We start from the raw sequence: 12,803 nt of genomic DNA, 5'->3' as shown, positions 1-12,803 counted from the left end.
AAACTATAAACAAACGCTGTTCTCCAGAAAACAGTATTAAGAACCTGTGTTAGTGCTGAAATATCCTAGGCAAAGCACCTCTCATTGAAAAGATCTTGAAACTCAAAATAAGCCACAACAATGTTCTAAGAATTCAAATCTGTATAAATTAGAACGTTTACCCTCAGCATCTCTAAACCTTGATTCTTCTCTCTCTCTCACACACACCCTGCCTGTTTAATAAAATCTTTATTCTGTTTTTGGAGATTAATTTTGCCCAACGTGACATTTCATGACAGTATTTTAGAATGGGACACTCCTGTATTCCCCTCTAGTTCCTGTGCTGAGTCATAAGCCTAAACAAATATTTGTGACAAGGTGGGACAGTTGAAGCTTATAAAAAAAGAAGCAATACATGCTACTGAAGGGCCCTCTGTCACTGATGGGAACTAAAAATATTTTTGGTGGGAAAATCTCCCTGGGAGTGCGGAAGCGTCAGGGGGTCTGTCAAAGACTGATGCTGGTTTTCACTAGTATGGATTAGAAGCCATATTCCATGCAATGCACTTAACTGAAGGACAAGGGAAAACCAGGATACCATTTAGCACTCATTATTAAACAACCATGAGCTCAGAAACCCAATTAAAGGACACTGAGATAATATCATAGATTTGGAAGGGACCTCCAGGGTCATCTAGTCCAACCCCCTGCACAATGCAGGAAATTCGTAACTGCCTCCCCCTCCACACCCACAATGACCCCTGCTCCATGCCCAGAAGATGACAAAAAAATCCTCCCCAGGATCCCTGGCCAAACTGGCCTGGAGAAAATTGCTTCCTGACCCCAGAGTGGCAATTGTCATTTCCCAGGGAATGTAAGAAAGGAATTGTTAGATCGCAGCTAACAAAGATCCGGAGAGTGATTTCAGCAAAGTGATTCAGCTTTATTGAAGTAACGAACAAGCACTCAAACGCGTTCATAACCAGAACAGTTAACATTGGGAGCTAGGCTCCTTTTAAACATTCCCGGGCTAACATAGCCACGCCTATTTACAAATAACAACCAATGAGATTGTGCGGATAGCATCCAATGAGAGTATTTCCCTCGCAGGGAACAGTAACAGTTCTGATTGGTCGCTGTTGCAAAGCGACCAATAGGAATGTAGTTCTGTGGAGCCTTCGTCCGGCTCAAGCTCAACATGGGAAGTGAACAAGGTGATTCATACAAGCTTTTCTCAATACATTACAGGAAGGACCATGAGAACTAAGCACTGATGCAACCCTTGCTGCCCTCCCTCACGTGATCTAAGTTCACAGAACCAGAATTGCTGTCAGATGGTCATCTAGTACCTGTTAAAAAACCTCCAAAGAAGGAGAGCCCACCAGCTCCTGAGGATTGTATCATGTGATGTCAAAATTGTTTCCCCTGACATTACTGATGAATCCCAATTCTCATTTCAAAAAAATGTGATTAAATAGGCTACAGGAGAACTACTGTGATGAGGCATAATTTCTGGATTCTGCAAGGGAGCCACCTTCAGAAATGTTGGAAAGGAATATATAATTTCTGATCTATTTGAGCATGCAGAAGACTTTCAGGTGACAAAACTGAGCACCTCATAGAGAAGCTGCCATCCCTGCTTAGCCTCCATGGCATGGGGAAAAACCCAGCTGAGCCTGGGTGTAGCCTCATTCCCTGTTGCACAAGAGGAACTCACCTCTGCATCTCCAGAACTACTTCTGCAGTGGTGACTTCCTGAGAACTGCTGTCTTCTGTTCCTAGGAAGGAGTCTTATCTCAAAACACTCCAGGAAAAGGAGTGCTCTTTTCCTTCTCGGCTCTAGGGCGCAAGGCTCCACCTCCAGTACTGCTGGGGGCCAAACTGCAACCACATCGTGAGGCTAAAAGTGGCTCCTGAAAATCTGTCCCCGTGAGCTCTGGTCAGGGAACTGGCTATGGGGAAGTGGAAGTTAAGAGGGGAGAAGGCTCTGAGCTGCCTTCTGGACTGAAGAACACCCAGTCACCACTCTAGTCCCTCCTATAGGTTCTTTAAACCCCAGCCACCCACAATCAAATAAAAGGGGGGGCACAAGCTTTGGGATTGGTAAGCTTTGGGATTGGTAGCATGTAAGCTATGCGCTCCCTAAAGGTTTCCCATTTGGAAACCTACTAGACTAAGGCTGTAGCTATTTGCCATGCAATCAGAAACCAATTCTTCCTAGATATCTGACTAGACAGACAAGACACAGATGGAGAGGCACAACCAAGGGTTATTTACCTTATTAAAGTAGTTACTAGGGCAACTGTTACATGCGGGTCACTGTATAAAGTAAAACTGGCTCGCAAGAAAAGTAAATAAACCCCCAAGGGAGATGTGGTTCCCCTATCTCCAAGCAGCTTACCTCAGCGGGTTCAAGCCTGCTCTTTTCCTACACAGAGTAGTACCTTTCTGCAGAACCTGCATGCACCAGTTAGGAACGATGGGCCCTGGCTTGACAGGATGCTTATTTGCCGCACCAAAATAAACTTTCTTCCCTAATTCAACCTCTAAACATTATCAAAAAACCAAATAAAATCCTGGCTAAACTGATGCTCCTTTTTTCAGAACCAGGAATTTTTTTTCCTCAACCCATTTAAACTGAGGCTGGCTAACACCCCCCTCACGCGCACACACACACACACCCTGGCATCTGATTGGCTGGCAATCACCTGGATTTGCATGAGGCCTGGTACAGACCACTGGAGGAGAGGTGAGATGGAGGGGGGGCTGCCACGCCCTGCCTGCCTCTTTTCTTTATTGGCTCTACTTCAACAGGCATTCTGGGGGCCAAGCTGTTATGGCATCATGAGACTGATCAAGTGGCCTCTGAACATCTGCCGCACTGTGAATTCTGGTCAGGGAACTGGGGGCAACATTTAGGGATGGCTGAGGAGCAGGGCACTGGAGGAGCTGAGATCTGGAACCAGGGCCTTTGCCAAAAGTGAGCTAATGTTTCTTAAACGCTGTACGCCGATGGGAGCTATTTGTTAGGAGAGGCAATCATAGCCGCAAAAAACTCAACGGTATCTTACATATAGCATATGGTGATTTTCCATGTGGCTCTTTAGTCTGGTAAGCAGCCCATCTCTATACAGACAGTTGACCAGGATGATACAAAGCTACCACACAGTACACAATCAGGGTGTACAACTACTGTTCTTAAGACAACATTCAGTGTGACATCCCCAGGACAACCTCTCCACCTCAGCCATGATATCCTGAAGCCCCACCTAACCAGCGGGGAGAGGCTGTGGCCAATGCTCCCTCTAAGCTGTGGGGTCTTGTGAGCAAAAATTCTACTTTGGGAGCTACTGGCATTAAAGTGGTGAGCCGGCGATTTGACTACTGCGTAAATCAGTTTGCTCTGGAGGCCCATCCTTCCTGAACTAAGGCAAAAATGTCTGAGCTGGAGGCTAAAAAACTGTGAGCTAGCTCACACTAACTCAGCTTAGAGGGAACACTGGCTGTGGCTCAGTGCCAAACCACCTGCTTGCCCTGCAGAAGACCCCAGGCTCCATCCCCAGCACTTCTACTTAATAGGATCGGGTAGGAGGCGATGTGAAAGACCTGTCAGCTGCTGCTGCTAGTCTGCCTAGACAATCTGACCTGACCTCGAGCGATGCTCTGTTTTAGGAGTGGGCAGCTCCATGTGTTCAAGTGAGAGTCGGGGCTTTCCTAGCCATCCCCCGCAGGGGACTTCCCTCTCTTAGCCATTAACTTGGCTGTGGATCTGGGTGCAAGGAGGATTTCTTGCAGGAGGATCTCTAGGGGGGATGCATTTGGGAGATAATTTTTTCTTGGGTCCCTCCCGAGCGGTGTGCAGATTGTTGTCGTTGTTCAGTCGCACAGTCGAGTCCGACTCTTCGCGATTGCAAGCAAGTTAAAGAGACCCCGCCGCCCGCGTATCTGATCAGAAAGAATGCATCGCCTTACCGTAAGCGGTCCGAGGGGCAGCTTGCGACTCCTTCCCGCGTCTGCGGACCTGAACCGAAAGCAAAGCTTCTGGAGCCGGATTCCCCGCAGTTCCCCTTAGCCCCACCTCTCCGGCCTGGAAGCCTATCCGCGGGTCCGCCCGTTAGGGCTGGGTCGAGGCCGAAGGGGGCGCTGACCTAGGAATGCGAGTTCTTTGGTTGTGCGTCCAGAAGGAAGAAGCGTGTGCGTGCACTGTGGGGTTTCGGGCGGGGGGGAGAGCCTGCTGACACAGATGTGTGTACGCTGCCTCGTTCATCAGCCTCGTGGTGAAAATAAAATTACTCACGTCCACCGACAGGACTCGCCTGGAGCTCCGAGAAAAGGAAACGATCACGTGCAGGCCAGTTTTCACGTTAAACAAGCCTTGAAGGAGGCTGAGTTACAACAGCGGTCCGGACGCCAGGTCATCTGGTGAGCTTCAGAGCTGATTCGAGTCCAGGTCGCTCCAGTCCCAGTCCAACACTCAACCCAAACTCCACTGTGGCTATTTAATACTTCTTGCCACAGCTAAATCTGGCCCCAGGGGAGAATTCTGTCCCAGCTCTGGGAAACATGTTTTGCGTCCATGAAATTACTGTCCTCTCTGTCTCGTTCTCTTTGGCATTTTTGGGAAACGGTGATGTGCATGCATTAATCATGCTATGGAAGTTTAAGAAATCCAAATGAAACACCTTTCTCCCCCCCAATATTGTTAGCAGATATGGAAGATTCAGTATGAGGGCAAGTTGTATATAGTTCAGCCTTGGTGGATCCTTAACTGCTCCTGGCTTGAGAGTATTATTGATGTATCCGGGCTACTTTTGGGCAGGAACCACAGGAACTGAATTTCCTTGTTTTCTGTTTTTATTTAGAGCATTACCAATATATATATCTGTTGGAGACTTAAACAAATGGCAACACACTCTCACAAACTTTTTATGGAATTCTACTAAATCTAGGATAGATCGGAGAAATCTGAGCAGACCGGTGACTATAGGAGGATTAGGTATACCCTCATTATATCATTATTATCAAGCAACGGCTTTAACAACGGTGGTTCAAATATTACAAAATACACTGGGTGCGAAATGGATGCAGATAGAGCAATCATACGTAAGCCCATTTACTTTACAAGAAACCATTTGGATGTCTGAGACACAAAGACCTAAATCCATAGAACAAAATACGTTTCTGGCAGCAACACTTAAAATATGGGACCGGGGGGGAAAAAAGATGCTAGCTCCTAAGATCTCCCCTCTCACCACTTACACTCAACAACCCTGGTTCCCTCCAGGGAAGGAAAGAAGTGCTTTTGCAGCTTGGACGGCAAATGGCTTTCAGCGAATACAAGATCTTGTTGAAAAGGGGGAAGTCCACTCCAAGAAATACTTTGAAGAGAAAATAAACTCTACAATATCGTGGCTCAGATATTATCAAATAAAAAGTATGATAGAAGGGATAAAAAATACAGGGACTCTCACACGACCCAAACCAATTTTGAAAAAGTCACCAACAAGTCTTTGAACAGTTCAAAGGGACTTCTTTCAATAATGTACAAGATTTTATTTGATATTGAAAAAGAACAAAACATGTCTTACAAAGCTTCCTGGGAAAAGGATCTTCAAAGGGAAATAACACCGCAACAATGGCTATCTATTTGGGGTTCCAAAGCAAATAATTCAAGGATTTTTAATATTAGGCTGCAATTTTTCAAAATGTTCACAAGATGGTACCTTCCCCCAGTCTAACTAAAACATATGCACCGGAGATATAATTCGATAAGCTGGGAAGGATGTGGAAATAGTCATTTATATCATTGCTGGTGGTCCTGCTCCGAGATACAATCTTTCTGGGTACAGATACTGGAGGAAATCAATAAAATAACAGGCTAGAGCCGGCTATTATATTATTAAACTCAACCATCACAAAAGATAACCAAGAAGTATACATATCAGACCTCACTTCTACATTATTGGCTACGGCAAGACTGATTATAGCGGCCTCATGGAAATCTCCCAAACCTCCTACTATTCAGAATTGGCGTAATAAATGTTGGGATCATTTTATAATGGACAAGATTGCAGAAAAATATGAAGGGCAAGTGAGTAGTCATACAGGATCTCATACCAAATTTGTGCGCAGGTGGTTCCCTTTGATCACGTATTTCATGGAAAATGATCTACTACCCTCAAACCGTAACTATCTGGAATGGATATTTTAATTTACAGGTGTTTAGGCTGAGCTCTTATCATATAAGTTTTAGAAGGGAAAAGTAGATTAGACTGAGCACAAGGCTAGTTAAGTGCAATATACAGATACTGAGTTGAAATTGATTGAAAACACAATGTAATATATCTTTCAGTATGCATGTTTGTATTGTTTTAATTAAATAAAACTTTGAAGGATAAAAAAAAGAGTTGGCCATGCCCACTATAGCCAAAACCTCTGCATGGGTGGCTATAGAGGGAAGGCCTGGAGAGTGACCCCCCCCGACTCTGAGGCAGGCAGGCCCCCCTGCCCTGGAAGGTTCGGGGAGGCATTTAAATGCCTCCCCGTGCCAGCCTGTCCAAGGGCTGGCTTGCCCGGGCTCCCAACAGCCCTGGGGTTCCCAGGCAAGCCAAGGGAAATAACGGGGTGTGGCCTAATATGCTAATAATATGTGCTATCAGGGGCGTGGCCTATTCTGCTAATGAGTTCCTGCTGGGCTTTTTCTACAAAAAAAGCCCTGCGTGTGGCTAAAATTACTGAAGTTCTAGGTTGTAACTTGGGGAGCTTGAGAGCCACACAGATATGAACCTGCCCTATGCTGAGTCAGCCCGTTGGTTGGTCCTTGTGTTCAGCCCTGTCTTCTATGACCAGCAGCAGCTCTCCAGGGTCTCAGTCTGACATCACTCATATTACCTCCTACTTGATCCTTTTACCTGGAGACTGAACCTGGCATGTTCTGCATGCAAAACAGATACACCACCACTCAGCCCCCCATGCCTGTACTTACCACATGCTTCCCGCCGCCCCCCCCCCGTGCTCCTCCTTCAAATATTGAGATTATACTTTTTATATTGGGATTAATTATGCCTACAATACAACATAGTACTAATTACATAGGATAATCACCATCTTTCATGCACAGCTGGTATGGTTTTAGAGGTCCTCTCTCCACTTTCCCTTTCTTTCAAGGTAATTTCTCTCATAGATTTGGTGCTAGTTTTTCTTTGGGTACAGGAAAGAGGCACAACCTGTGCAATGGGTGGAAGGTTTTTGCACTCCTATTTCACCGTCTCATCCGAATGTGTACTTAGGCACATGCAGTTTGGTGGCATAACAAGACACTATACATTTTATTGTCAACATCTGAACTCCTTGTCATGGCAACCATTTTTAATGGCCATTAAAAAGAACAGCTTGAGAAGTGCCACACTTTCTAGTTTATGGCGATTACCTACCTAAGGGATGTCTTGGGAGGGGACATCTGAGAGAGGCGTGTCCTGGCAACAGGCTTTGATTTGCAGTACAATTTCTGAAGAGGCCACCACAATATGGGCTCCTTTCAGTGTAAAAAGGTAAAGGTTCCCTTGCTCGAAAGCCAGTCGAATCCGACTCTAGGGTTGCGGTGCTCATCTCTGTTTCAAAGCCAAAGAGCCAGCGCTGTCCGAAGATGTTTCTGGGGTCACGTGGCTCGCGTGACTAAACACCAAGGCACACGGAACGCTGTTACCTTCCCACTGAAGTGGTACCCATTTATCTACTTGCAATTTCTTACTTTCGAACTGCTAGGTTGGCAGGAGCTGGAACTAGAGATGGGAGCTCACTCCATCATGCGGCATACTCGGGTCTCGAACTGCTGAACTACCGACCTTCCACAGCCTGCAGCGTCTTAACCACTTGAGCCACTGCAGCTTTCAGTGTACCTCTGAGGAAATGGAGATCCTGGGGTTGCTGAAGTTTGAGAACCGACAATCTGTCTGAACTTCAGTCTCTTCCCACCATCAGGGCCGGCTCACCCACTAGGCGAACTAGGCATTCGCCTAGAGTCCTGGGCCCTGGATGGGGCGCCGAGCTGTGCCTCCCCCCCACCAAAAGCCCGCGAGCAGCTTTCCAAGTGTCAGCACTTCACTAATTGGGGAGAGGCATCTGGTGAGCATCCCCCGCCTGGAGACAGGATCCCCCCCCCCTCCCAAACTGCCTTCAGAAGCGGAGCACGGGAGAAATCTCTCTTCCATCTTGGAGGGCGCTGCAGGAACATGTGGAGCGTGCTCGCTGGGTCTGAAAGCTGCGGAGGGGGAGGAGGCGGTGGTGGCGGTAGCAAAAGGGTGGCTGGCTCCAGAGGTTTCCAGGCTCCACCGGGAGGTTGGCATCTGCGCCACAAGGCAGCCTCGCCTAGGACGCAGAAACACCTCGAGCCAGCCCTGCCCACCATATTCCAATCCCCTGGTCTTCTACAACTTCACCACCACTTCCCTGGTATAGCCAGCCTTACACAGCTGAGGCTTTAAACCTTTGCTGTTAGTTGGGAATAACCTCCATTGAACACACTGCAGTCCCATGGCTCTTATTCCGAGTTCCCTTCTTGGGCTGCCCATTTATTTCTGGCTCGGATTCCAGGTGGTGGGACTTTACAATTCTTCGGGTCACATAGTTGAAGGACTGCCTTCCCTGCACGTTCCTGTACAGTAGCTTTATTCTTTTCAGCTGAGTTTGTCAATATCCCTCACCCAATTGAAGCTACATTCAGCAATAGGCTGGACTTGAACTATTTCAGTGGACACCCATGTCTCTGGAAGAGGTTGGGAGACCTCCTACCCGCCTAGTGATACTACAAAATGGATCTGCCCGAGAGAACGTTTACAACGGTCTGAACCTGGGCAGAGAAGGAATACCCACAGGTGGATGACATAAAGTGATTTTAGACTAGCCTGAACATTTTTATATCTGTCATATTTAGTATTTGTTTCATAAAGTTGTATTTACATTCTGAACCATCTTGGGGGATGAGCTGCTGAGGAGAAAGGCACATAAATATTTTTTTAAAAATACATTTAAAGGAATGGAGGGTTGTGAGTTTTCCATTTATTTTTTCTCTGGTGCATTTGCTGTTTGGTATACAGAAGGAAAAAAAACATCAGACGCCATATTTATTGCTCACACCCAATTAGCAGCTGTATACGTCACTTACGATTTATTCCCCATATTATATGAATGCTAAGCTTACAGTGGACAGGGTCTGTGTACTGCGCCTGCCACAGAGTGTGTGGTGAGAAAAGAGGACTTAGGACCATAAGGCACCTCAGGGCTGGGGAAAGAGCAGCAACTTTCAGGCACAGTGGAGCCCCAGCACACTGGTAAGGAAGGGTCTCAGGCACAGGAATGAACAACTACCCAAGGAATTCAGTCAGGTCCTCCTAAAAGCAGCTGGTTACATTTGGGCACGATGAGAAGAGGGAGCGAAGCAGGAGCTCCAGTTTCAAGGCACAAGGGAAGAGAGAGGAGCTCAGAGACCCAGAGTCTGGGGGCTCACGCTGCTGCCCAGCACTGCATTGCCAGTCTTCACGCAGTCCGCTAGCCGAGACCCTACAAGACACAGAGAAAGGGTTACAGAGAAAGTACAATGTACTCAGGCTGCATTTTAGCAGCTCTCTGGGAGGGTTCTGCAAGTCTCTCTTTGACTACAAGAAAACTAAATCCTGTTCAAGGTTTAACGCTCTGGTGTGTGCAGAAGTTCTTATGGATTTTCATGTAAAGTGTACGGATCTGTGTACTCTAGTACAGGAGAGCGGGAGGAACTCCTTCAAGCACTGAACAGGAAACATTATATACACAAGAGTCATGAAATATCAGATGTCATGGCTCCTCCAGAGAGGTTCAGGGGGGAAACAAAGATGGGGGACGCTGCTTCCTCAAATCCACTGAGCTCCTATCTGCCCCTGAAAGAACAGGCCACACATATCCACCAGGCCGCTGCCACCACCTATCACTATGAGATACCAGATAGAGCCTGAGAGGCCCACTTTTGCCGCTCTTTCTCTCACACACAAAGGCCTGGCAGACATAAAACCAGTCCTTTTAAACTTAAGAGAACCTGTGTGCAGTGTTCCCTCTAAGCTGAGTTAGTGTGAGCTAGCTCACAGCTTTTTAGCCTCCAGCTCACACATTTTTGTCTCAGCTCAGGAAGGAGGGCTCCAGAGCAAACTAATTTATGCAGCAGCCAAATTGCTTGCTCACAACTTTAATGCCAGTAGCTCACAAATTAGAATTCTGGCTCACAAGATTCCACAGCTTAGAGGGAGCTTTGCCTGTGTGGTCTCCAGATCACTCAACACAGTGCGTTTTACATATATTTTTGGGGGAACAAAATTAAGAACAGAAGGGGGAAAGAGCCCTGTATTTACCACCCTCTTTGCCCCCCTGTATTGTTGCCATACAGCCCATTCCTCCTAAGGGGGTACTTGCAGGTGAGAGGAGGAAAAAAAGAAAAAGAAAATGGAAGGAGTTCATATACATGTGAGAATGCACAACAGAATGCAACAGAAAGCTTATGCAACTTGACTCCACTGATGCTGTAGCTTAATGGCTTACAGTATACAGATCCTGAGCTCTGTCTACCTGAGCTCTGTCTACCGAGCCTGCTTAGCTTCCGAAATCTTCCTGGTTGCTGACCTTCTATTTCCCATTTGGTTGGGGTTGCCTCTGTGACCGAGAGAGAGATCACGGAGTCATAGTAGATAACTCACTGAAAATGTCGAGACAGTGTGCGACGGTAATAAAAAAGACCAGCGCTATGCTGGGGATTATTAGGAAGGGAACTGAAAACAAATCAGCCAGTATCAGCATGCCCCTGTATAAATCGATGGTGCGACCTTATTTGGAACACTGTGTGCAGTTCTGGTCACCACACCTTAAAAAGGATATTATAGCATTGGGGAAAGTGCAGAAAAGGGCAACTAGAATGATCAAAGGGTTGGAACACTTTCCCCATGAAGGAAGGTTAAAGCGCTTGGGGCTCTTTAGCTTGGAGAAACGACGACTGAGGGGTGACATGATCGAGGTTTACCAGATGATGCATGGGATAGAGCAGGCAGAGAAAGAAGTCCTTTTCTCCCTTTCTTACAATACAAGAACTTGTGGGCACTCCACTAAATTGCTGAGCAGTCAGGTGAGACCAGATAAAAGGAAGTCCTTCTTCACCCAAAGAGTGATGAACACATGGAATTCACTGCCAAAGGAGGTGGTGGTGGCTACAAGCATGGACAGCTTCAAGAGGGAATTGGATAAACATATGGAGCAGAGGTCCATCCGTGACTATTAGCCACAAGGTATAGATAGGGACTCTGGGGCAAGTGATGCTCTGTGTTCTTGGTGCTTGGGGGGCGGGGCAACAGTGGGAGGGCTTCTAATGTCCTGGCCCCACTGCTGGACCTCCTGAGGGCACCTGGTGCTTTTTGGCCACTATGTGACAGAGTGTTGGACTGGATGGGCCACTGGCCTGATCCAACATTGGCTTCTCTTATGTTCTTACCTGACATGGCCCTATCCTCTTCCCTTGCTTGGTCCTGGGAAAGGCAATAGTGACTCTCCCCTTCAGGGATTTTTCAGTCACACCCCCTTCCATGGAAAGGCGCTTTGTTGCCACTCTGGCTGGTGGTAAGCAAACCAGTGGGTTACTTTTGGAGCAGAAACCCTACCCCTAGCTGTGCCCCCTGACCCGCTCGTGTAACAATATCTTCAGAGGATACTAGACTGGTACACAAAAGAATATTTTCGGAGTTCATATGGGCTGTAAATTTATTTCCAGGGGCACGAAAGTAGTCATTTTTAGCCAAGGAATCTTGGGTCTTTGCTCCAAGGAGACCATTCTCTTCCTATGCATGAAAGAGGCCCTTACTGTAAGACCTTCTTTGAAGTCCAGGACCATAGAATGCCATAGAATACAGGGAAAAATAGCACTGTGACGACCTCCTATCTGGGGAGGTCTGGTTTGCCTTTAAAAGTTCTTATGTTTTTACTCTGTAGGGTATTCTCGCCGCCACCAGGGAAATTTAAGGCTTTCCCAGCCTCTTACTATAATATATTTCTTCTTCTGGTTTGGTAATGTGGCCCAGGGTCTAGGCATTCATGAAGAACTATGTGTTATTTCCTGAGGAATTTCGTTCAGAACTGTTATCTTAAATAAAAGTAGATTTATTTGCCGTTTCACACACTTTTCTCTTCACTGACAGGGCTCTGGGCATGTCACTATGTAACAATAGTTTCCTTAGGCCATATATGTTAACTGTTTCTTATACATTCAACTTCAGCTTATATTTGTTTCAACACAGAACTGCTGGTCACTTTCTTTCATGCCCAGCTCTTAACTCTCAGACCTTAAAAGAACAAACTGCTTAACTCTTTTACTAGACAGAACTTATAACAACTGCTTTCACACAGCACTCTCTGCTGACTCTGTTTTACTCCACAGTCATCTCACTAACAAACTTTCTCAACTGTCTTCATCAACTGTCATACCTAACAGTCACACCTCAAAGACCTTCAAATCATCCACACAGCATCCATTCCAAAACCCCTCCCCTCTCTGTCACTCACCAATCACACAACTTGCCTGTTCCAGCATTCTAGATTGTCCCACACAGCCATGCCAACCAACTTTTAAACACACACACAGTAAAACATGGAATCGTTACAAGCACCCTTGCAAACTCACTGCCTAAAATGTCAGAAAGAGAAAATACCATCTTAAAATGAGGCCCAGGGCCTAGTGAAGCCACTTCCATTCAGACACCAGCTGGCCACACTTTGTTTCCCTTAGGAGAAATGGGCTGTCTGACAACAATATGGGGGGA

At 46.5% G+C, this 12,803-nt stretch overlaps 1 protein-coding gene across 3 annotated transcripts in view; it reads right to left on the bottom strand.

Annotated features, from left to right (window-relative positions):
• Positions 1 to 9,201: 9,201 nt before the first annotated feature.
• The window catches only part of LOC107124124 (von Willebrand factor A domain-containing protein 5A-like), a 31,694-nt gene continuing 28,092 nt past the window's right edge, over positions 9,202 to 12,803 (bottom strand). For all 3 annotated transcript variants that reach the window (XM_015427516.1, XM_015427515.1, XM_015427517.1), the window contains exon 19: positions 9,202 to 9,537. In XM_015427516.1, coding sequence (XP_015283002.1) covers positions 9,458 to 9,537 — 80 coding nt within the window. In that variant the 3' untranslated portion in view covers positions 9,202 to 9,457. The remainder of the gene's footprint in view (positions 9,538 to 12,803) is intronic.

This window comes from Gekko japonicus, unplaced genomic scaffold (genome assembly GCF_001447785.1).
Source record: "Gekko japonicus isolate JY-2015 unplaced genomic scaffold, Gekko_japonicus_V1.1 scaffold4247, whole genome shotgun sequence".
In the NCBI taxonomy this organism is placed as follows: Eukaryota; Metazoa; Chordata; class Lepidosauria; order Squamata; family Gekkonidae; genus Gekko; species Gekko japonicus.
Note: the sequence above shows the minus strand (reverse complement) of the source record. Positions and strands in the feature narration are given on the sequence as shown.